The 25,969-nt window shown below is 34.7% G+C and overlaps 1 protein-coding gene across 1 annotated transcript in view; it reads left to right on the top strand.

The window, feature by feature from the left end:
* Positions 1-25,969, top strand: part of LOC115241811 (neural-cadherin-like) — a 61,836-nt gene that overhangs the window by 34,600 nt on the left and 1,267 nt on the right. The window contains exons 2-10 of the mRNA XM_029817743.1: positions 14,527-15,938; positions 16,193-16,240; positions 17,434-17,625; positions 19,268-19,514; positions 20,223-20,442; positions 20,662-20,938; positions 21,775-22,370; positions 23,123-23,269; positions 24,618-24,809. Of these exons, the coding sequence (XP_029673603.1) occupies positions 14,633-15,938; positions 16,193-16,240; positions 17,434-17,625; positions 19,268-19,514; positions 20,223-20,442; positions 20,662-20,938; positions 21,775-22,370; positions 23,123-23,269; positions 24,618-24,809 (3,225 nt within the window). The 5' untranslated portion in view covers positions 14,527-14,632. The remainder of the gene's footprint in view (positions 1-14,526; positions 15,939-16,192; positions 16,241-17,433; positions 17,626-19,267; positions 19,515-20,222; positions 20,443-20,661; positions 20,939-21,774; positions 22,371-23,122; positions 23,270-24,617; positions 24,810-25,969) is intronic.

The following is a 25,969-nucleotide window of genomic DNA, read 5'->3' as shown; positions in this document are numbered from 1 at the left end:
CGAAATCTTTCTTTTCCTTTCATGTACATATTTTTAAATCAAAATTTGAAGAGAATCTGTCTATTTTCATTAAAATATCTATATTATGACATTTTTAAGTTATAAATGAATAAAAAATATCGTAATAAATTTCATGACGTAAGCTTCTATAAATAATAAATATATATAAAACTTTTATCTTTATCTAATTTTAAGTAAACTCTGCGTTAATAAAATACAGTTATTATATATTTATTTAGCTTCTTTTTTAATTTATATTAGAACTGATGGTATTTTATGAGAAAGAAATACGACACTGGATGATAGTAGGATTTAATTTTGTTGAAATTCAAATCTCTCGTCACAATATTATTCTGTGCTTCAAGAAATATATAAAAGGAAGCGCGAATAACTTGGGATACTCCGTCCATTGCTGCTGATCGTCGGTGAGACTTGCTTTCCAAGTTCATTAAGGTTACCGGCAAACTATCCCAAAGTGATCGTGAGACGTGCTACATGGAGTTCGTAGCAACTAATGATCTCCGACTCGCTTAAGAACAGCCGGATCCTCGTTATGATATTTCAGCGGGATCCTATGCTGGTATCTCGCCCACGACGTTAGAGCCACAATCGTCCGGAAATTTTCGAGATAAATATATCTGTCTACCGACCATAGAAAACAGCGTCGGATTAATCCCGGTGATTTTTCTTGCACTTAGGATCTGTCCAGAGGTCACATCCATCTTCGACCGTAAATAATGTAAAACAATCCACGGGATTTTATCGTGAGAGGGTTAGATTACATCAAACATCCGTGGGATATTTTGTGACAAATTTGGGGATGAGAGATCTGTTGTTGCAAAAGTTTGCCGAGATGCTATTTCTTTCTGTATCTTTTTTGTTAAAGCTTATTAAATAATAATAATATATTCTTACATAAAAAACCGTAAATTAAAATTGTAATAGTCTATTCATACTCTTGAATAATAATTGAAAAAATTTTTGATATTATGACGTAATTAATCTAGAATGGACCAATCTGTACGAAGCTTATATCATTTTGCTAAATTCGATACTTTTTGTATATTTTAAATAATTATTTAAATGTGAATGCGCGCGCTATTCATAGATTCACATCGTTATTTTATCGCTCAAAATATTCTGTGATAATTAACGACTTGTCCAACAAGTGCTTTTTCTCCAGAAGCAATTACGGCGAGAGCTGCACGTGTCGCGGTACACTAGCGTTGCAACTAATTAGAGTCAGATGATGACTCGAGCAACTAATTTGTTTTTAAATTTGTTTGATGAAATAACTGCACTAAAAAAATTTACAGAATAAACAACTTGGCGAAAATAAAGTACATATTATATACAATAGAAAATGTATATTAATTAAAAATGACACTTGTTATGTGAAACAGTTAAAATTGAAACGCTACAAAGATCATTAATGGCGTTATCAATTTCATAATTTGAGATAATTACTGGAAAGAGATAGAAAATAGATGAATATAAAATTATATATAACACATCTCAATGTATAATATAATTATATAATCACTATTAAATTGCGCTGTCAATCAGCTTTCAATTAATTCACTGGCATTTAAAACGTCAAACAAGAAGCGAGCTCAGACTGGATTACATTTCGCGAAACGAGAGGAACGTCGCGAGGGAATAACGGCAAGCGGAGATGATATTCCGGTTTTCGAGTTTACACAGCAAATTACCGGCTCTACCGGGGTGGTGAAAAAAGAAGGATCGATCGGAAGTCTCTTTGGCGGCGCGGTTATCTCTCCCTGTTCTTCGTCGGTCGCGGCGACTTGTGTCGATGCGCTCGTAACCCCTCATTAACCCCGTTCACGATTACAGTACGCAAGCTTCATCCCTCTCTCTTTCCTGTCATCGATCTTTTTCTTGTTATGTAAAGAAAATGTTTATGTATATTTTGTTAATGATAATTTTATATGCAAATTCATTTCAGCTAGATGATAATTTCAACGTTAATTACTTTAAATTGATTAGCTATAGTCAACATTCAACACGCGAATAATAACGAACAATAGGGAAGAAATATGTATTGTCGCGAATTTGAAAATAAATTTCCGATATTTGTTGAAAACTAACCGATATTACTTTACAAAGCCATGTGTCAAGCGGAGAAAATCGATGCTATCAATACAGCGGAGCTTTTAATCCGCGGGTTCTTGACCCGCTGATTGGTTGATTAAAATTGTCGCGGCATCGCATCGGAGCAAATACACCGCCGTCAGTCACACGTTGGCTTTTTTTGCGGCAACGTTTTGCCCTACAACCGGCCCGGTTTATTTTAAAATAAAATTGATACTGACGTTAACTTCTCTCTCCCTGACGGCTTGTCGATTCAGACTGCATTCACCGAACCCCGCGCCCGCCAAATGCCTCATTTCATAAGCGTAACGAGCGACGACCTCCCCCAGTGCGATTCGCGTTATCTCGCTTTTCCGACATGCGTTTTCACCGCATCGAACGTCGCGTCCACGAATTTTTGTCGCAGTAAATAATATTTGATCCGCGTTCGCGCCTCGTGGCATAGAGGTGTACTCAAATATTGGTTTGTCATCGGTGACGTACACGTGGATTGAAATGTTGACAGTTTGCTTCTCCGAATTCTTTCTGTCGAGCGTTGAGTTTCGCAGGAAGAAGCTTGTCATGTGTTCTTCGACAAACGCTAGATATAGTTTCCCTCTATCTATCTATCTCTCTCTCGCCACGTCCCTCCTTTGTTCGTTACAACGGACATTCCGTCGTTGTCCAGACGGACACGTCACTTTCTCAGAAAGCATTACGCAGCTCGTTAGCATGTGCTCTCCCCGGCCTCTTAATTGGCTCAATGGATCTCTTCACGTTCGTCGCTAATCGCTGACACGAAAGTGTGGCCATAGTCTGAAACTCCGTTCCTCTCTGGCAAAGTATATATGCCCGCAGCTTGTTCGAGATATTTTAAATTTTATCACGTACTATGGTTTTTCCATAGGGAAAACTACACCGTCAAGAGGTAGCGCGGATAGGTTGAGTGGAAAATTTTTATGAGCGTGCTCCCGAAACGTTCCACGAAGTCGTGACTTTATTAATTTAAAATATGACCGATAAAAACGAAGAGAAATTACTGGCGGTACTTTTAGTATTTTATATTTTTATCAAAAATCAATCCGCGGATTATTCCTCGATTGAAATGTATGTTCGCATAATCTAAAAAAAGGAATTATACATTTTTCATATTTTCATAAAAATATTGAGATATTACATTGCAATATTACTTTCTAGAACAGGAAATATCGAGCGTCAGCAAATTTCTTTAACTGGATAATATTTTATACGGATATCCAATTTAAAAAGATATACGACGAGGGAGAGAGAGAGAGAGAGAGAGAAAAAGTAAACTTTTACAGAAGGATAAGTGAGGCTCCGCTAAACTTGCACGGACAGCAGATGAAAAGATTAAACGGTCCCTCTAATCCTCGAGGAGGATCACAGGGTGCAATAGGAAATATCGCACGCGCGCGCTGCCTTTAATAAAAGAGCGAATAGCTCCTTCTAATAAGGATACTTTCCCCGCAAACAGCTCTCTCCCGTCAGCGGTCTCAAATCACCCTTTCGACGTGCACGTGCAAAGTGTTTGTTAAACGACACGAACGGCATATCAATTTTCATCGCCACCAAAGTACAATATATATCCTCCTGTATATTTTACTTCGATCTACGTTACGCTTCTTGGTCGTGCACTATGCGAGGAGAGCTATTACACACTTTGTTACCCCAGAAAATGAGCACCTCTTTAAGAAGACAACTTAAAGAGAGAAATGTCAGAGATGTTATAGCCTGAAGATTCAGGAATCAAATTAATTTTTTTGGAATCAAATTTATTTTTTCTATCGTCGAAAATTTCGACACCTTATAATTGTAATTTTTCGCGTTGTCTATAACGTTTTCATTTTTATAATATAATACAATAAAATTTTCAGAGAGCCTTACATAAGCCAAAAATTCAGTAAAGCTACAGGTTAGGTATCAATATTTTCTGAATATTATAATTAATATAAAATATATATAATTATGTAAAGAAAATGTTTATGTATATTTTGTTAATGATAATTTTATATGCAAATTCATTTCAGCTAGATGATAATTTCAACGTTAATTACTTTAAATTGATTAGCTATAGTCAACATTCAACACGCGAATAATAACGAACAATAGGGAAGAAATATGTATTGTCGCGAATTTGAAAATAAATTTCCGATATTTGTTGAAAACTAACCGATATTACTTTACAAAGCCATGTGTCAAGCGGAGAAAATCGATGCTATCAATACAGCGGAGCTTTTAATCCGCGGGTTCTTGACCCGCTGATTGGTTGATTAAAATTGTCGCGGCATCGCATCGGAGCAAATACACCGCCGTCAGTCACACGTTGGCTTTTTTTGCGGCAACGTTTTGCCCTACAACCGGCCCGGTTTATTTTAAAATAAAATTGATACTGACGTTAACTTCTCTCTCCCTGACGGCTTGTCGATTCAGACTGCATTCACCGAACCCCGCGCCCGCCAAATGCCTCATTTCATAAGCGTAACGAGCGACGACCTCCCCCAGTGCGATTCGCGTTATCTCGCTTTTCCGACATGCGTTTTCACCGCATCGAACGTCGCGTCCACGAATTTTTGTCGCAGTAAATAATATTTGATCCGCGTTCGCGCCTCGTGGCATAGAGGTGTACTCAAATATTGGTTTGTCATCGGTGACGTACACGTGGATTGAAATGTTGACAGTTTGCTTCTCCGAATTCTTTCTGTCGAGCGTTGAGTTTCGCAGGAAGAAGCTTGTCATGTGTTCTTCGACAAACGCTAGATATAGTTTTTTTACGCTTGTTATATATATATCTCCCCCTCTTTATTTGTACGCGCAAAAAAAATAAAAATTAATTTTAATTACTTGTACCTAGTATTAAACACGAGGAAAATCTGGAAAGAATAGTTTAAATACATTTTTTATACAAACATTTAAAATACGCTAAATAACTTACATGTTTGAGAAAATTTTATATAGAAACTGCGAATGAATGATTAATTTAACTTTAATGAGTTTTCTCTCAAGCTTTTTAATTTAATATGCATATTTTGCGCCTTTTGTGGTACTGTTAATTAACCGCATTATTGCAATGTTAGAAAAAAATTTCGTTGAAAAAAGAGAAATGCAAACATTTATACTCTGTTCGAGCTTTTTGTTAAAACTTTTAATCGAAAAAGAAAGAGAGAGAACTCTTGATATATATTAAATCTAGCATACTCTTATAATTTATCATCGAGTAATAATTAACTAATAGTATTCATAATGAACGACAAGAAAGTCTGCAATAAAATTTAATTTTACGCCAGCGACTTATTATAATATAATTGAATGAAAAAGTCTCTGGATTTTCGATTAAAAATTTTTAGTATTTTATTGAATACACGGGGGGAATAGCTGGTCAAGTAATTTTAACGCCGACTTTTCGTCGAATCAGACAACTTGTTCGGTGAAACAGTCACGTTGTTTCAATACAACATTCACCCAAACAACGTTCGCGTTTGTACTGCAATCCGTACTCGTACATTGAACCGAATAGTGATGTCCGATTAAAATTCGTGTTCCTAGCAATTAGCGTATATTTTTTTCCAACAACGTAAACACAGAGTTGCCTTTCAATTGCCTGTAACATTATACGGAATGAACGTGAGCTCGCATGTACATGTGCGTGATTCCATCAAAATAACTAAATTTTAAACAAAATAATTGAATAACCAAATAAAGTCAACGCAATGTGATTTAAATTGTCATATTTTAATTAAATATTATCTTCATAATTATATATTTCGTATTGAATAAGTTATTTTAATTTTGCCATAGAAATTAATAATTTTGCTTCTGCAAGAGAATGTAAAACTGTATACAGAATATTCTTAATAATTATCATTCAGCATATTGGTTTGTAGGAGCAACGAGAGCAATTCTTTTTCTTAACATAAGTCACGTTTTTAATTGCTGGCGATCAAAGTTTGCTATTCTATAGTATTTGCGAATCTATATATGCCGTATACACATGATTTATTTAGTATTTGTGATGGCAGACTACGCGCGCGAGATAAACAAACGCAGTCGCTTCCGATTCTGTGTTTTTCAATCACGAAGTATACTCCTATTTATTTTAATAGCTTATCAATTCGAACACAAATATATGCTTCACTCAAATATAAAAAACAGTTGGAAAATAACTATAATTAGTCATTTTTTTCTTTCTCCTTGCAAGCAAATCAAGTTGTAAAAATTATAATACGTTATCTTTTTCTCTAAACAGAAAATTCGCCTTTATACAATATAATTTATAATGATATCACTCAGATCAAAAAACACCTTATATTTATAGTTATTTATATGAGATTATACGCAACGTCGTGTTAAATCAGCGTTTATATCGCAAATGCAACTACTCTATACTTCCGCGTAATCATGAGTACTTGATCCGATTGCATGAGTATGCTATCTATGTACCTCTAACGAGCCAATTTGTATGCATAGAAAATCAGAAAGCATCCGTTAACTATTTCATACATCACATTCGCTTGAATCAACATCAACAAATAGTGAGGTCCTCGAATAAGATTTTATAAATATTAATATTTCCACATCTATCCAGAAAAATTAATAAATTTAGGAAATTACTTTATTTAAATATTTAAGATCAATACATATCTAGAGAGAAAATTTGTTTTTTATATTTTTGTATAAAAAAGTCGTATTAAAATACATGAATAATAATTAATAATGCATTAATTATTCTATTATTCTGCGCAAAGGCATGTATAAAAGTAAATCGCATTTCACGTCGCAAGAGCTAATTAAGTTGCTTGTATTCCATAATCAATTAAAAAAGAATATAAACGCACGGTGACAGGTGGAGAAAATGCTTCCCGCGCGAATTCTTCGCCTCAATAGCGATCGCGTTTGAGAATCTACAACAGATAAAGGATGCCTTGTGTTCCTTCGTAGAAATCGCAGCCATAATGAACACCCCGTGATGTACAAAGCGAGGGTTTTACGCTACGAGAGGTTTGTGGCAATATGCTCTTAGGCGCATTTAAAAGTCCTTTCTTCGTTGTTGTAAGGATCGTACCTGAATCCGCTGATAAGATTATTAAACTGAGCTTTTGAAATTACGATGGAGAATGAATAAAGTACGTTTGAAGCGTCTTTCACAAAGCGATCGGAGCAACTCACAGCTTATTATGTCTTGAAGGACATTAGCTGCAAATAAGTCACTGTACGAGTAAAAGATATTTATCGACACAGCAATTTTAATTCTAATTCTTCAATCTTATACAAATTTTGCATTGTAAAAATTAAATATATTTCAAATATTAATAAAGCGAATCTATGTAAAATAAAAATATTGTGACATATTCATTTTTTGCAAATTTTATAGATAATAATCCCCGGAAAAATTCGTGCTACAAAAAATAAAAAAAAAGGTTAATATCTTGAAATATAAATTTATATTTAATTAAAATTTAATTTTTTGCGGGACGAGTCATAGCTGAAATTTTCTCTTTTATGATGCGTGAATAAAATCGCTATAGTCCTAAAGAGCAGCGATTTTCCTTTCTCGTTCACCGAGTGGGAAATAGGACTGATCCGAAGAGTTTAAACCGTGACATAAGCCTATTAGCCTGGCAAGATTTATTCCCGACCGGCAGTACGCGCGCCCACGCGATTTTACGCAGTCCATTTGAAGCGGTTTTACATAAAGGACGGTGAGGTTCTTCCGAAATTCATCTATTATAACACGCGTTTCGTTAGAAATTACAACGAACCGCCGCGTGGAGGAAACGGTTTCGGCAATTATCGTATTTTATTTGCAACTTCGCTCCTCGAAAGTCTCGTACCGTGAATACACCCTCGAGAATTTCGCGAAAGAAAACTAGAACTTAAACTTCGGAAGCTTCTTGAAATTCTAATTCTGAGACAATAGTAAGATTTGTTTATTTCTTGAATTTTCTTTTTTTACTTTTGCATAGAAATCCGGATAATGTTGAAACAACAGGATTATTCAAATGACAATATTGAAAAAATGTCAAATGTTTCCAATAAAGAATTTTTTTGCGAAAACAATTATAAAATTAAGCCTAAAAATTGAGGAAATTCTACACCTTTCTATAGCTCAAGTAAATGATTTACAGCAACTTGCACGTATCAAATATTGAACAATCGCGTTATTATAAGTAAATAAAATTATAAACACTTTATAGTTTTTTTTTTAATTTTCAATTTAATTGACAAGCATTTCTAACGAATTAAAACGAATTTCTCTTTTCTAGCTAAAAAATGTCATGAGAAATCAGAAACACTATTTGCTTATATAAATTGAGTTGGTAACTAAAATTGGAGCGTGTGTGTGTCAAACACGTTGCATGTTTTGCGGAATATAATTATACATATTTCTCTTCTGCGATATTATGTATGCACTATTACTATTCGTGTAGCATGCACGTGTCAAGATGCATGAGGACAGTTCCAGCATTACGATAGAGCGAAGTTCTCCTCTTCATTCCGCGCACCACCTACTCTTATCTCTATATGCAAAACAAGGCTAGAGAAATGAGATGGCATTAAAAAGACAGAGAGAGAGAGAGAGCGAAATGTGTTGTATCCCGATGCGGCAATAAATTAAGGTGACACTTAGAAAACATATAGTTTATCCAAATTACACGCGGCATGCATTTGTAAGATTAATATTTATGACACTCCTCTAATGTTTATGTAATCATTCCCAACCTTGGGACTTTAAACCGTATTGTTTTAAACAAAGCTATGACATTGTGTCTATTTCTTTAATAACGAATTATTGCCTAATAATTTTCTTTATTTGCAAATATACGTATCGAGTATAATTAAATAGCTTTACTTGATTTCGCAATTGTTGTTAGATGTAAATGTGCAATTTCTATCTCACTTCGTAAACGTTTAGTTTCACAAACAAAGATATTTCGCATTGCTCTTACGTCTACAACTTACATTCCGTGTAATTATTCCGTTTCAACGACAGTTTAATTATTATTCCCTTTTTGATGGATGACGAGTCTATTACGCTTTATACGGGATGGCTATTAATCCCGTTGATTAAAGTCGAGTTATTGGATCTACGCTCTTCTTCGTTACTACGGTAACGCAGTAATCGTAGAGATACGCATTAAACATAGTCATCCTAGAAACGAACGATTGTAACAAGATTATTCGATCCTTTTACGTATTCAAATAAAATTGATGTAATTAACACTTGCGTAATCTTCGCATTTTTTTAAAAATATCCTCTCCGATTGTTGTAACACATGTGACGACAGAAAATCAAAGTTTCCCGCTTTAATTAATTTTTTCAGATATATATTATTTTTAATAACTTGCAGTTTATTTTAATAAATAAATGAGAGATAAATAAATAAATAATAAGTATAAAAAGTTATAAATGTAGCACTAGTTGTACGTAATAAGTAAAAAATTTATAATATCGCGAAAAAAATTTCTCATAATACATTATTTTTAAATTCATGTTCATTAAATCCTTAATAATAACAAGAGATAAGTGATTAAATAACAATGCGAATATGTCTCTCGTATAAAAATTGATAATATAAGTGATAAATTTTGCACAGAACAATGTTTTATGAATAATTAGATGGGATATCATATGTGCAATAATGCGAAAATTTATTTTCATCTCGATTAATATATAATCGTTCCAATAAGTTGCTAAATATATTCGATGTGAATTTCTCTAAATATAAAGTTGCCTCTTTAGCTCATTAATTAGCGATTTAATTTAATTTAATTCTTAATTTGAAGGTATTAAATACATGACAAATATTTCGAATTATAACAGCGGAAATCGGAGCAAAATAATTACTGATTAATTTTTATTGATGATACACGATAATTGAAGAATATATAATTATGCAAATAATATTTTAAAATTGAATGTATTGTTCTTAACAAAATAAAAATTAAAATACTATTTACAAATATAATTAATAATTATTAACGGAGAGTTATACCATATTAAACAGAGTTCATCAATCAACAAATAATAATTAAATATTTCTCTTATTTACAATTTGAAAAAATTATGCGATGAAATTAAGTGCACCTGTCGATTATCCCTTTCTCTTGTGAAAAAAATTCGAGATGTTCTTCCGCCCGACTATCTCCGACAGGGATACGGTGAGGGGGGGTCTTGTGCGGGTGCATTACACTCGCAAGTGCATCACGCCGATGTCGCAAGGTCAGTGTACCGGAATAAGCCGCGTTATTTTTTTCAAGGATGTACCCGCGATGTATCGTTTTTCGTGCTCGCTCGAAAGCCCGGTCGTCCTAGCTGAAGGCAAGTCACTTAATATGTTTCGAGGAGGGATTAGGTGTCGTGTTTCGTCGGACTTAACCGTATAATGTAGGCTCTGCCAGACTCGACAGAGCATCTGCTTCCAAGCCCTCGACTCATGTCCCTCCGAGGGACTCGAGGTCTCGACTTCTCGAGGCCGCTGGGGAGATTGGAAACACCGAGACAGAGAGAGAGAGACAGAGAGAGAAAGAGATAGAGAGAGAGAGGGAGAGAGCGCTCTATACGAGCACATTCACACATTCACAAACTGGTTGTGAATGTGTGCGAGGATAGACTATGACTGACATATAGGGATGACATAGCGATAGGTGAATTCAATACGTATCGCTGCCGCTAACGCGATTCAGTTGTCAAGGAATTATGGAAAGCGTTTAAATAAGTATTGAGTTAGTATTTAATATTAAAATTCGGTATCGATGTATTATATGTGCGATTATTAAACTAAATTTGGATACTCTATTCATATAACGTAAACTCGCACAGATGTTTTTCGAATTTTTGTTTAGGAAACATCCCGAAGCAAAGCGTATTATATATAATAATATTATAAAAGAAGTAAAGTAAACTGAGTAATCATTTTACTTAGCAATAGAGTAATATTTTTCTGTGTGTACACACCCAAGAGAGGTCGCCGAAATATATTCGAGAGATTGGAGATTCTTACGTGGGATCCGCGTTGCGGGATCTATACATTGTCAGAAACAGTTGTTGCGCGCGGTTAGATTGAGTTCTTGAAAATACGCTGTGATATTGTCTTGTTACGAATATACGGTTCGCGCACAAAGATAGTCTTCCTAGTTCCTGCCGCTGCGCGAAGGGACACTATGTATGCAAACTTGTTATCATTGCGTGCAATGGGAAATTCGTATGCCATTAACGCAACAGTTAGCGGAATAGCAGACGAATGTTTTTAGAAGTATATTACAGTACCTGTGTTTCTACGTCGAGGAATAAAAACTACATTACGAGAAAAAGTAGAAAAAAAAAAATAATAATAACTATATCGCGAGATTAATTTACGTGGCTAAAAGATATTCTTTAAATATTCCGAAAGCTTGCATATATTTCCAATATTTTTACATACGCGTAATTTATTCGCTTTTAGAGGCTATTTTTATTGCGAATTTAAATTCTCGATCATATTAACGTATCAGTAATATTTTCTCTCATTTAAACATCTCGCAAAAATAACTATATACCTTGTTTTGATCGGTTAATTATGCTCGATTAATTATAATAATAATTTTCCGAGCAAATTATTAGTTAATAAAAACTTTCGATTGAAAGGTTTGAGTCCCAATTAATATTATTTCATATTTGAATATTTTTATCTGTTGATAATATATGTATAAAAAAACATGCGTTTTTTTCGAAAACCCCGATAACTGTCAAAGGTATAAGTCTACGTTTCTTATTTCGTGCGATATTACAACGTACAGGGGCAAAGATATAGTCTCTAATATTGTAGGTCGTGTTTCAAGCGCGCTACATTACAAAGGCAGTTATGTTCGCATATTTCTTTTTTTCGGTGCGACCATCGGAGCGGTTTCAAACTTAAACGAGCCGCGGCTGACCTCACATCCGCTTCTCTTGGGGCGTGAATAGAATCAAATGAAACGGAGGGTTACTAAATGACAATGGTCAACTCGTACGCGCCGGTTCTTATTTCCGGTACAGAGATGCGGACATTGTTCATCGCATCCTGCGTAGCGTATGACAGTCAAAAGCACGTTGCTCGCCGTATTCTTTTTTTTACACATATCCCAATTACTTTAGACAACGATACTTTCTTATCGCGTATTTCCTTAAGATAATTTGTCCAAAAAAATTTGATAAAATTTCTATAAATTATAAAAGTAATTAAAACATAAAATTATTCACATGTGTTATTTATTTTTAATGTCTTATGTTATGTATAAAAATCTAACAATATTAAATTATATATTAAAAGAAAAAGAAAATAACTGTGCTAAACATCTTGCGAGCATTTCATAATCAATTCTTTTCAGAATTTAGTTAAGATATACATGTATTGCAAGGTAAATGCAAGCTCGTAAGAGGATTGGGATTATCGTTATGTGTCGAGAAAGATGTTTTCATAAACGTGCAATTACCATTCAAATGGCTCAATTTGCACTTTTATTCAGCTTATGTCTTTATCTTTAGAATTATGATGTTTTTCTCTTCTCAGAATATTATCATAATACCAAAATTGTATAAATATTTTGTACAATGCCAATTTTATGCGAATGATTACAGTATTTTCATAACTAAATGCAAAAAAAAAAAAAAATTAAGATAGTCGAAAAGATAAAATTATATTAAATTTCACACCAGAATTTTGCTATTTATATCGCGTTACACAAAGTACCAGTAAAAAATTAATTATAATAAGATAAATGTTTAGATTATTTAGATTTACGTAATCTTGAGATGAAAATTTTCAATTTATATAATTGTTCCTAATATCAATCTCAAAATCTCTCTCCCTCTTTTAATCAAATAAAAATATTATTTTAATCACATAACAAACTATAAAACATGTGAATGTAATATTTCGATATTATATGTCTGTAATAATTTATTGCAGTTTTGATTACTTGAAACTTTTCCACTTTCTTATTAAATCTGCAGACGCCTGAAGATCGAAGCAAATTTTAGTTTTAGTTTCTCTTTAAATTTTAGAAGAGAAGAAGGACAAAAAAAAAACGTAAAGCACTCGATATATTTCATAAGAAATGATTCAACGCACGTTATAGTCGTGTATAAAGAGTGTTCGATGGAAAATAAAATAAAGGTTAATTTGTGCCGCGTTGCTTCCAATACGTAACACGGGTCATGAGCTTTTCCGCGGAGCACGTTAATACATAATGCTTCATGAAGGCTTTCTCACGTTGCGGCCGATGCGCGTGTAATTGCCGCGAATAAATGCCGTCACGGTAGCGCAAATTGTTCACGGCTAATGAATTTACGGCTCTCGGCCGTTCAAATTCCAAACGGAACGATTGAAAATGCATACAAAATCACCGGAAATGCTCAAACGCGAACATTAGCCATCACGGTCTCATTATGGCTACCGTCAATCCGTCTGTTTCAATAAATTCGCAGCATATCTGTCACGCACACAAAATGTTACAAGCAGCGCGATACATTTCCCTCTGTCACACTAAACAAAAGATTTATATACTCTAATTTCTGTGATCCAAAGAGTACATAATATTTTTCTGAGTATTAAATGACAATATGCTATAAAATAATTTATATTATGTAATTTAAATATATAATTCATTTATTTACTTATAAGCGGAAAAATTTCTTTCATACATTATTCAATATTTATAGCAGATAATATCGCAGAGATAATGTCTGCAAATTAAATTTTTTTACGAAGAAGCGTATGCGTTTTATTAAATGCCAATCTTTATAAAGGTTTGAGATACTTTATAAAACAGCTAAACCTTTCTATACAAAAGATTTGATTTTATGAAAACTTTGTAATGCCAGTAGACAATATTGCGAATGTACAAGTTAAAACAATATCCGTATCAAACTGGAAAATAATAATAAAAAGAGAGAAAATAAAAATAAAGCAATTATTAAAAGAAAAGAGAGAGATAATAAAATAATTGTAATTTATATATATATATTTAGTAATTAAATAATAAAATTAAACAAATATGATATGTGCAGATTTAAATTGACTCTTAATATATACATCCATAATTACTTTTAAATATATTATAATTTGTTTCTAATAGCAAAAAAGAAATTTAAAAACATTTTTCCTTTGTTAAAATCTTAAGACCAGTTTTTACTTACGCTAACTTCTATCTCAACCCATCCTTCCCTTCTTCATTCATTAAAACTTCATTCATTAAACCAAAAGCAAGCGTAATCTTCATGTTAATCTATTATTTTTCGTTTTTTAACTGACAATTTTCTCTGTTATCTATTTTTAGTTGGCGTCAGCACTGATGCTCTAGTAAAGGTACTGAAGTTCTAGAGAGAAGCGTAATCTTCATGTTAATCTATTATTTTTCGTTTTTTAACTGACAATTTTCTCTGTTATCTATTTTTAGTTGGCGTCAGCACTGATGCTCTAGTAAAGGTACTGAAGTTCTAAGAGAGAAAGAGAGAGAGAGAGAGAGAGCAAGAGCTTTGGGAGAACGGGATAAATAAAGCAAAATGTGGCGCGTACGAGTCATCGTCTTCCTGCTGGCAGCCACTTCCGTCACCTACGCCAAGGTGGCTGTGTTGCCGCACGACGTTTACCCCGGTTACGAGGTGATACAATTCCGGGGCGACGCGAGTCGCCCGTCCAACTTTCGCCTCCTGGAGACCGGCTTCTCCAAGTACTTCACCGTGCTGTGCAACGGCCTGGTGATGACGACATCGGATCTAACGCCGCTGGTGGACCGTCCGGTCAACCTGATCGTCTTGGAGGAATTGGCTAACGGCACGCAGACCCATGACCTTCACCTTTACGTCATCAATCGTCGGAACATGCTGACCTTCTCGCACGATTGCCTCGGCGAGGGTGAAGTACCGGAGAACTCGCCGGCCGGCACGCGAATAGACGGATTTCCGGTTCTGCGGGCGCGCGGTAACTTCCCGGTTCATTACAAGATCCTACCGGACGATAACGGAGAGCGTCCGTTCGCCCTTCGCGAGAACGAGTCCAACGAGACCGGCTTCAATCTCACCCTGAAGAGCCAGATGCAGGGCGTCCGGATAGTGACGGCGAAACCACTAGATCGTGAGGTACGCAGTCTTTATACCATCGTCATACACGCGTCGGACGGTAACTTTCTCAGCACATCGAAGATTAGGGGTATCGTCCACGTGCTTGATGAGAATGACAACAGTCCCATCTTCGATTACGAAAGCTACATCTTCGATATCAGGCCGACTGATATCAAGGGTAACGTGCCCTCGCTGCCCGGCTGGAAGAGGTTCTCCACCATCGGCAAGGTCAGGGCCAAAGACGCTGACGGGGACAAGGTCGCCTACAAGCAGATCACGCCCAGCAGTCTAGTGATCGTTGTGCCGCAAACCGGTGAGCTGCTGCTGGCCGGTGAGCCGGAAGTCAGCCCGGATCAGGATACCGTGTGCGATCTACTCGTCGAGGCGCATGATCTACGAACGCCGAGTAGAAGCGCCGAGAAACCGGTCCACGTCATGGTAAAATTCCACACCACAAAGCCGGACGTACAGCCGGAGGTGCACCGGATACAAAAGAGAAGGGTCACCCGGGCGGTGCGACCGACGAAGAAGGTCGATTTTACGGAGGCGGACGGCAATATCGAGGGCAAGATCGCGTTTTATCTTGAGAAGGAGAACGAGAAAGAGACTTATAAGATAAGAGACGAGAATAAATGGGTCACTGTGGGCGCCAATGGTTCTGTCATGGTCAAACAGAAGTGGGACTATGAGGAACTAGGTCCAGAAAAGACTATCGATTTCTGGGTTACTATCACAAACACAGGTACAGGTAATATCACAAAAATTTTCTATACATTTTATACCTATAAATCCTTTGGCCAATTTGCTGTCAATTTTTTTTTCGTAAGTATTTAATTAAATTTATTTTATATCACGCGTTTTATATATATAAGTATATTTAAAAAATTATTATTTTAAGTTCACTTTAGTTTGTATTTTTGATATAATGAACGGTATTCGAGATGTAGAATTTTTTATATTGTTTAATTAATTTTTACTTTTATTGGTGTTCCACGTGTCAAGAGCCATGCGCGCGATATCCACCCGGCGTCCCATGCCCATTTTACGATGGTATAATTTTTTATTTAAATAACTATTGCCTGAAGTAGTTTTTCAACTGGCACATTTCACGATCTGTTCTCACACATTCACGCTTTTCTCTAATTCATATTCTATCTTTGGGGCTCCGTTTATTATTGTGGTATTTCTGTTTTAAGCACAGGTGGATAAGAACATTGGCAGCAAATATAATTCCTAATAGATTATTAATATATACGGCAATATTCAATTTTAAAAATGTGCAATATATTTTTTATCTGTTTTTAACATCCAGATATGTTTTTACAGAAATTTTAAGTACTCTTAAAAAGCACAATAATTTATATAATTATAATAATACATTAGCAATATCTAGCAATACGTTATGAAATAACACATTGCGATTTATTAAACAAGATATTTATTGCCGTATCTATTAATAATTTCTTCTTTCCACGCATATATATAGAGCTAATAATAATTATAACTCTCTTTTCTTTTCTCGCATCATCGGTTTCCAAAGGATTCCAATGTAAGTAGCAATCCATATCGCCTCCTTCAATAATAAACAAATAATATAAATGTAATTGAATAATCGAATATTGATACATTTCATATTGCTTTCATATTGCATTTTAATATCTTTCAAAAGACACTTCTATAAAAGCACATTTTCTTGTTTACTCGCTTCTAAAAATTTTAGAAATAGCAAAATAAATTACTGTTTATCAGCGCTGGACGTTATTTGCAGATGAAATTGAAAATACATATATTTATATAAGGAAACACCAAAGGATAAATCTCGTTAAAAAACTAATTAAATCTCTCATTTTCAAGCAAGTGTAACTATATACGAGCATGAAAAAATACATGTATGCTGAATTAAATGTTTGTCGTGTAATTCAATATAATTAAATTTCTTTCAACAATATATTTCATTATATAAAATTTAATTCAATCTATTGTCTTTTAAAAAGAATAAAATAAATAAAAAAAAATAAATATATATATATAATTTACTTTTATTGATTAAATAATATCGAATTAAATTCGTTTCAAAATCTTCTGTTATTTTTTTAGAATGTTCCATTAAAAATTAGCATTAAAATAGCGTTGTAATGATAAAAATTTCGCGACACGCAAGTGGCTTACAAGCAACTGCTCTAACATGCCAATAGTACTTTCATGGCTGCTATGTATATGCGGTAATCGATGTGACGTTATAGATACCGACAATCAGCGCGTCATCATCAACATGAAGGACGTCAATGACGAGCCTCCGTATTTCATTAATCGGCCTCTACCGATGCAAACGGTCGTCCAGTTGAACGCACCGCCGAACACTCACGTGTTTACCCTTCAAGCCAGGGATCCCGACACCGACCATAACATCCATTACTTCATCGTGCGAGATCGAAGTACGTAATAACATGAGTAATCGAAGTTCGATATCTCAATCATTAACGCTCACGCCCTTTCTACGCCATATCGCTGATGATATGTGATATAATAAGCACGAGAGATTAATCTGTCGATGTTGAAAGAACGAAACACACACGCGCAGAATATTTAAACCTCCCTTATAATTTTATAATTTTATATTCTTATTTTATATTTGTTTCAAAAAAATAATTTCACAAATTATTTTTGGTTAATATTCCATTCGAAAAGCTTGATAAAAGAAATAATTTTCGATATCTCCTCGTTACAAAATTCAATTCATCTCTGTCATAACAAGTAATTGATTTTTGTTCTGGGCAGTAGTTCAATGAACAGATATGGAATTAAAATCACTTTTATAGGGAGTTTCTCTTGTATATTGTTTTCATATTCACGTCCGCCAAAATAAAGTTATCGTATGACTAAATTTTATAATTTAATGTTGTTTATAACGTACGTTAATACAAACGTACATTACATTATTAATCGTATTTGAAAATTTTTATAAAGCCAATTTTTCATAACAATCCAATCTAATTAATTAGAACAGCTTTCTTCGAACAAATTTCGAAACAATTTTTTTTCTTCAAAAGAAAATGCAAAATTACATATCTTGAGAAATAATTAATTAATAATTGCATTAATTCTCTTTATATTAATATTTTTTATAATAAAAATTATTGTGCAAAATTGCACATATAATTAATTATTTCATCTTATAAAGAAATTAATTTTCATATCAGCAGAAAAGAGTAGTATACAAAAGTTATCCTGACAAATGCTGAATTGCTAGCATTTAAAAAGACTAATTGTTTTATTTGTTTAAGTAAAATATCAAAGAATTTGATTCTGAATTTTTCATTATATAGGAAAATGTTGTGTTAATCGAGCAATAGACTGTTTCATTAATTACAAGGGAAATATGTGTGATGGATTTAACATATAAGTGTGACATAAAAACATGCGAAACAATGGCGTGTATATACGGCCTAATTATTAATTTACATGCATCGTATCGGTGCAAAATCGCACATCGACCTCGTCGCAAATGCATCCGATGATTACAACGGTGACCCGCTATCATATTTCGCAATTTACAGGATTATATCGTAATGATGTTATTATGCCGAATGCTTTGCCACAACAATCGATGTGATGAACAATTTTTGCATAGTACAAAGTATGCCTATAATTTCACGCTGCGTTATTAATGTGCTGCATTAAACTAACGGATAATAATAGCTTAAATGCTATCAAACTGAAGTTAAATTAAAATTTACCATTCGGTTCTTCTAAGTGCCCGACCATTCACAGATTTTGAATAAGAATTTACATTTATATGACTTATATATATATAGACTAAGCTATTTCAACCTGATTTTTTAATATTATATAAATACGGAAAAGAATAATTTTATTTTTGTGTATCAAAATTTAATAATATCAGAAAACGTTTCTTTATGCACTTTAATTATTCCACTTCTTAATAATTTAAATACAGAAACGCATAATCGTGGATTATCGTGTAATTAATCCTGAGATCTTCATTGGCGAGGCTATCACATAGATAATGCCTGCTTTAATCAATTAATTAATTAATTATCCGCTATGCACATACAGCTGGTGGCCGCTTTGAGGTCGACGAGAGATCGGGGGTAGTACGTACTCGTGGTACCGACCTCTTCCAGCTGGATATGGAGTACGTCCTTTACGTGAAAGCCGAGGATCAGAACGGTCGTATCGACGAGAGGCGTTACCAGTCGACTCCTGAGGAGAGACTATCGATCGTCGGTGGAAAACGCGCACCGCAGTTCTATATGACGGCGTACGAGGCCGAGATACCGGAAAACCAGAAGAAAGATTCCGAGTTAGTTCGCAAGTCTCAATTCCAATAATCATTTGATTCCTTTAGATTCAAGTTTGTATGAATTTCAAGGAAGGTCTGAAGTTTTCTTGAAAGATTTTTAAAAATTTTAAATAAATAATAATTTGACAATATTTTTGGGATGGAATTACAATTTTAATATATAAATTGTCATTATATATATAATTGTAGAAAATAAATAAAAGAAGCGATTTCTATAATTATATATATGTTGCTTTTAATATCGCAAATTATATAACATTTTTAAAATGAAAAAAATTACTGGCATCTTTTTTTTGCAATCCATTTATAAAAATGTCGATATAAACAAAGAAATTATAAGTTTTTTTTTTAGAAATTAATTGTTTTTAGGAATCAAGTGAGTTAATGTTGGATATTTACTGCTTTTATATATGATTATTTTTTCCCGTCCAACTTATCTATGTCCACTTATATGCTCTCGATATTATTTGTTAGTTCAAGGATGTTTGCGTTTGATTATCGTAACTGGTCGACTTGAGAGTCCAGTTTACTTTCGAGATTGTTTGTCTTCGATGGGTTCTAGTTGACTTTTCGAATTTCAATCTGAATTACTTTTGCACGATATACAAACAAGATTTATTTGGGGATACTTTATATCGCGTATCTTTGTGCTTATTTCTGAACGTTGACGGGATGTTCGTGCAAATGTCACGTGTTGAAACTTTTCAGCATAATATCGGTGAAAGCCAAGTCGTTCGCCGATCGGGAGATACGCTACACGCTGAAGGCGCAAGGTCAAGGAGCCGCAGGTACATTCAACATCGGGCCGACTTCTGGAATCGTGAAACTTGCGAAAGAACTGGATTTTGAGGATCTGCGGCAGCCCCACATTTATTCCCTGATAGTGACAGCTACGGAGGACTCAGGTGGTTTCTCGACATCAGTCGAGGTAAGTGGATTTATGTTTCTCTCCAACTTTGTCGTCGTTATTACCACGATAGAAATAACATATTTCTTCCCTTCCGCTAAGAATACTAAGCTATATATCTGCATGCTATTGTTTCTTTTCTCGTTGAGTGCAACATGTTACTTGTACCTAGAACTAAGTGTCAAGCAATGCGTTTCGCTCACATTAATCATATTTATTGTCCTATTGTTTAATTTTTAGCTAACAATTCGAGTATCCGATGTAAACGATAATGCTCCCAAGTTTGAACTGCCGGATTATCAAGCTCACAATGTCGACGAAGATATCCCGCTGGGGACGAATATATTGAAAGTCAAGGCGACCGACGCTGATTCTGGGGCAAATGCGGAAATAGAATATTTAGTGTCCGACGATCACTTCAGTGTGGACTCCAATGGCATTATCGTTAATAATAAGCAGCTCGACGCGGACAACAATAACGCTTATTACGAATTCATCGTTACCGCTAAGGACAAGGGTAAGTCGTGGAGAAATATTAAATTACGCGGATACACGTGCTCGCATTTTGAAGTGACTTGAGAATTAATAAAAAAATATATATAAATATATTTTTCCCATATAAATCAAACCATCTCAATATTATATCTTTTGTAATCAATCAATTCAGTTTATCATTTGTTTATTTTATCATATTATCGATTGTCAACTTTCGTGGATAATCGCTAACGTTTCTCGATATCTGCTTCGCTGAAAAAAAATGTCGGATATCCCGAAGTCGATGTTACCCGAAGATTTGGTCACGTAAAAAGTGCGAAGATCGGAGGGGACGTCCTTTTATACGTTCTGTCAGCAAGCGGAGGATCAGCTCCGAACGGCTAAATCTCACGGATTTGGTTTTCAAACGAGCTCCAAATCCCTGTCTTGCGTCGCTCGGTATCAAGCTCGCATTTGCGTAGACGCAAAATATACGTTATTTGCATATATACGACGCGAATGCGGGGTGATTTCCAAATAAGTAGCGGCTTAATTGGAAATAAAGCGGCCGAATCGACATGGGTATAACGTGTGCACTTTTATTTATTGCTCGTTCGTGCGTGCGTGAACGGCCTCATGCGAGGTTTGACGTTGTGATAAACATCGCGTAATGTGCATTCCTATCACACGCATTCAATAATTTAAATTAATACAGCGATTACGATTTACGATTCTCATAATGTTTAAATCGACACTGTTATTGCAACAGGCACGATTTATCACGCTATTGTTAATTTTAAAATTAGATCGTCGCGTATAATATAATTAAAATTTTTAATAATTATATTTAATACATGACTGACGAAGTTTATCTTCCAGGAGAACCGTCGAAAACCGGCACAGCGACAGTGCGGATATACACGAAGAATAAAAACGATGAAGAACCAAAATTCTCCCAACAAGTTTACACGCCTAACGTCGACGAGAACGCCGGACCGAACACCTTGGTGACCACCGTCGTAGCGTCCGATAAGGACGGCGATAACGTGCGATTCCGATTCGTCGGCGGGAACACCACGTCGGGACAATTCGTGATCGAAGAGATTACGGGAGTGATTCGTCTTCACGGCAAGGAGATCTCCCTGGATCGCGACAAGTACGAGCTAAATGTCACCGCCTTGGACGACGGTGCGTGCTGTCCGAACGGAGACCTAACAATCCACACCAGCACCGCGGTCGTCGTGGTCTTTATAACCGACGTGAACGACAACAAACCGGTGTTTAAAGATTGCGGGATGTATTACCCGAAAGTGGAGGAGGGTGCGCCGAACGGCAGCACTGTCATCAAGGTACAGGCTACTGACGAGGACAAGGGTGTCAACGGGCAGGTCAAGTACTCGATTGTCCAGCAGCCCAATCAAAAGGGTACCAAATTCACCGTTGACGAAGAGACTGGTCAAGTCTTGACTAACAAGGTACACTTATTAACGATCCCTTTCAGATATATTTCATATTTTATTATTTTATTTATAATTTTAAGAGAGAGAGAGAGAGAGAGAATGGATTTTTATATTTTCGTTTGGCAAAAGACGTAGATGAAAATTGATTTCTAATATATTTTTATGTTCGATTCTTTTGTTGGAAGCTTTCAATAAGGACATAAATGTTGTGGTAACTTTATTATCAAAGTGCATTGGCTTTAAAAGAGTGACTTTAATACAAATACAAATTCGCATATAATGGAGAGTATTTAATATTCTTTGAATACATTAACAAGTATCTAACAATCACTAATTTACGTTTCTACCATGTTACTTCGTCATCTCTTGTACGTATCGTATAGACCGAGCGATAAACACGCGAGGTACTTAACACTTTAATTATCGCTCGTGTCGTGAATCCATAAAGATCTCTAACAATAAGATATCAGCAGCCCCATATGTTCATTTCGTCAGTTTTTACATGTTTCCACCAGTTCTCGCTTTTTTATATTTATTTCGCTACATTAATCAAAGAAAATTAATGTGCATATTTTACTTATTACTAAATATATTTATAAAATTTTGAAACGATTTTCGTAATAAAATTTAATTAATTTTGTTGCTTTAATTATATACATATAATGTTATATGAGACAAAAAAGAAACAAAATTTTTATTGCAATTTTTATTTTATTCAAGACACCTTTGCATCTTATTCGTATTCAATAATATGACTATACTTTCAGGTTTTCGATCGTGAAGGCGACGATGGGAAATTTGTATCTGTCACTGTTAAGGCGACGGATCAGGGTGAACCGTCGTTAGAAGGTGTTTGCTCATTTACTGTCGAAATAACGGACGTCAATGACAACCCGCCGTTGTTCGACCGACAGGTGTGTACACTCGACCAGACTCGAAGGCAAACTTTTAGAACCCCGTTCGGAGTGAAAATGCGCGAGCAGATGTCCGGAAATAAGAACATTCGCTGGCGGAACCACCATCGGTGTGCGTTTACGCCTCGATGCATGTAACTCGGGAGACCACTAGCGATGTAACTTTGGGCTAGTTTCGCCGCTCACTCGAGCAAGATACATACATTGTCGTTTATCGATTTAATATATGTATACATGTATGGAGTTTGCGCGGCAAAACAAGTAGAACAAGTCCATAATTTGTAAAGTCCGTAGCATGATACCGTATCTAAAGTGCATCTCATAAATTATGGACTTGGTTCACTCTTTTATGTTTTAAAATCGTTATGTGTATATTGCAACATATGTAGCGTGTTTCGCAAGGTATTTGCGTCAAACTTTGAGAGCTTAATCTCCCAACTTCGAGTTTGAATTTTGAACAATGTTTGAGAAAAGTTTGAATTACCATTTTATCGTATTTTATTCTAATAAATTTAGGAAATTTTAAGTTTTCTAAAGATTCTATTAAAATAAAATTGGAAATTAAGTACACAATATGATATTGACGGATAATTTTTTATCGAATTGCAATCTTGAAATACGAGGACATATATATTTAATTTTTAATTTTCATTACGTAATTTTATATCTGGATATAAATATTTACGCGGCGAAACAATTGGAACGAATCCATATTTTATTAAATCCGCAGCGTGATATTGTATCTAAAGTGCATCTCATAAAATATGAATTATATTTCATAAAATATAAAATATAAATTATGGATTTGGTTCACTCTTTCATATTTTAAAATCGTAATATGTATATTACAATATATGTAGCGTGTTTCGCGAGGTATTTGCGTAAAACTTTGAGAGCTTAATCTCCCGACTTTAAGTTTGAATTTTAAACAATGTTTGAAAAAAGTATGAATTATTACTTTATCATATTTTATTTTATTAAATTTAGGAAAGCTTAAGTTTTCTAAAAATTCTATTAAAATAAAACTGGAAATTAAATAAATAATAAGATTTTGACGGATTATTTTTCATCGAATTGCAATCCTGAAACTCGAAGACATATATATATATAAATAATATATAAAAATTATAATATATAGAAAAGGTTCACCCTATAAAGTACAGCGTTACAATTATTAAAATGCATCGAAATTAAGATATATATATATATATATATATATATATATGTATCTTAATTTTTAATTTTAATTACACAATTATATACCCGGATATAAATATCTCGTGAAAAATTTGGATGTAAGATCACAATGCGGCTCTGAGAATAATCAACCTTGGTTTTCATTTCGCAGAGATATGTGGAAAACGTGAAACAGGATGCGAGCATCGGAACAAATATATTGAGAGTGTCGGCATCCGACGAGGATGCTGACAACAATGGCGCGATCGTATACTCGCTGAGCTCACCCAACAACGAGCAAAATCTGGAATACTTTGAGATCCAACCAGAATCTGGTTGGATCGTATTAAAGAAGCCCCTAGACGTAAGTATCTCTATAAAAATCGCTGATATCTTACATATCGTCTCTCTTTAGCAGTATAAAACAGCATCGTTTTCCTGGAACACTCCCACTTTTTCGTGGGCGAGGCTTGCAATTTTTCTTTGCAGCTTGTGCCAGCTTCTTATGCTCTTGACGTCGTTACGATACACACAATAATTTAAAAAAAATGTATTTTCAGCATTTAAAAATTATAATATTCCGCGGAAAATAATTATTTCATTGATATTACCCGTGATATTATTTAAAATACGATCGCGATATATATTTTCGTCCCGAATAAGTGTACGCGTGTCCCAGGAGAATGTGTAGGCTACGTAGTATATACTATATCTATTTATATATATATATATATATACGTATATATATGATATCGTATAAATACAAAACTTGAGTGTACACCTTCTGCCGATATATTGTACGTTTGCGTTGACTTACGTTATATTTAACACGAATCCGTTTTGTTGCTGAGCGGATAAACTTGTACTAATATACGTTTTGGTCGGCAATTATTTCTCTCATCACTAATATGCAACGAAATGAGTTTCCTTTTTACGGCACATGTATAGAACTTTTTAATTCCCATTGATATGCACAATGTGTTCACTATGGTAAATACTTAGCTATGCCTGATTTCCTCAAACGCTTCATGTACCTGAATCGATCGACCGTTCGGGCTATTTTTGCAACAAAACACTCTCTCTCTGTCTCTCTCATTCTCTCTATTGAGAACATACTCGCGGCGCGAGTACCTTTTTAAAAAGATTCCAAACGAAGCTTTGATACCTCTTGTCCAGTTTTTTCATTCAATTTTCGTCGAGAATCGGTCATCGAGTTACGTATGAGCGGTCGAAAGAAAAAAAAAAGAAAAAAAAAAGAAACATGCGCGTGTAAATCTTTTCTTTTCCGTCCTTCTTGTTCTCTTTACTTGAATTTCCATTATTTGCCGCTCGTTTTACCGCGTTTTCCGATTTTCTACCGCGAATTGCAAAATGCCGCGACGCGTAATTTTGCAGAGAAAACAAGAGAAACGCGTGCGGATCGGCCCACACGGCCGACCGGACGCGAAAACGTGTTGTACTTTTCATACTTTTCCCGAAAAGTAGTCAAAGAAAAGAATGTGTATTGTCTTTTTTTTTTTTTTT

Source organism: Formica exsecta, unplaced genomic scaffold (assembly GCF_003651465.1).
Source record: "Formica exsecta isolate Colony F162 unplaced genomic scaffold, ASM365146v1 scaffold512, whole genome shotgun sequence".
Taxonomy (NCBI): domain Eukaryota; kingdom Metazoa; phylum Arthropoda; class Insecta; order Hymenoptera; family Formicidae; genus Formica; species Formica exsecta.
This window is presented reverse-complemented; position numbering and strand designations above follow the sequence as displayed.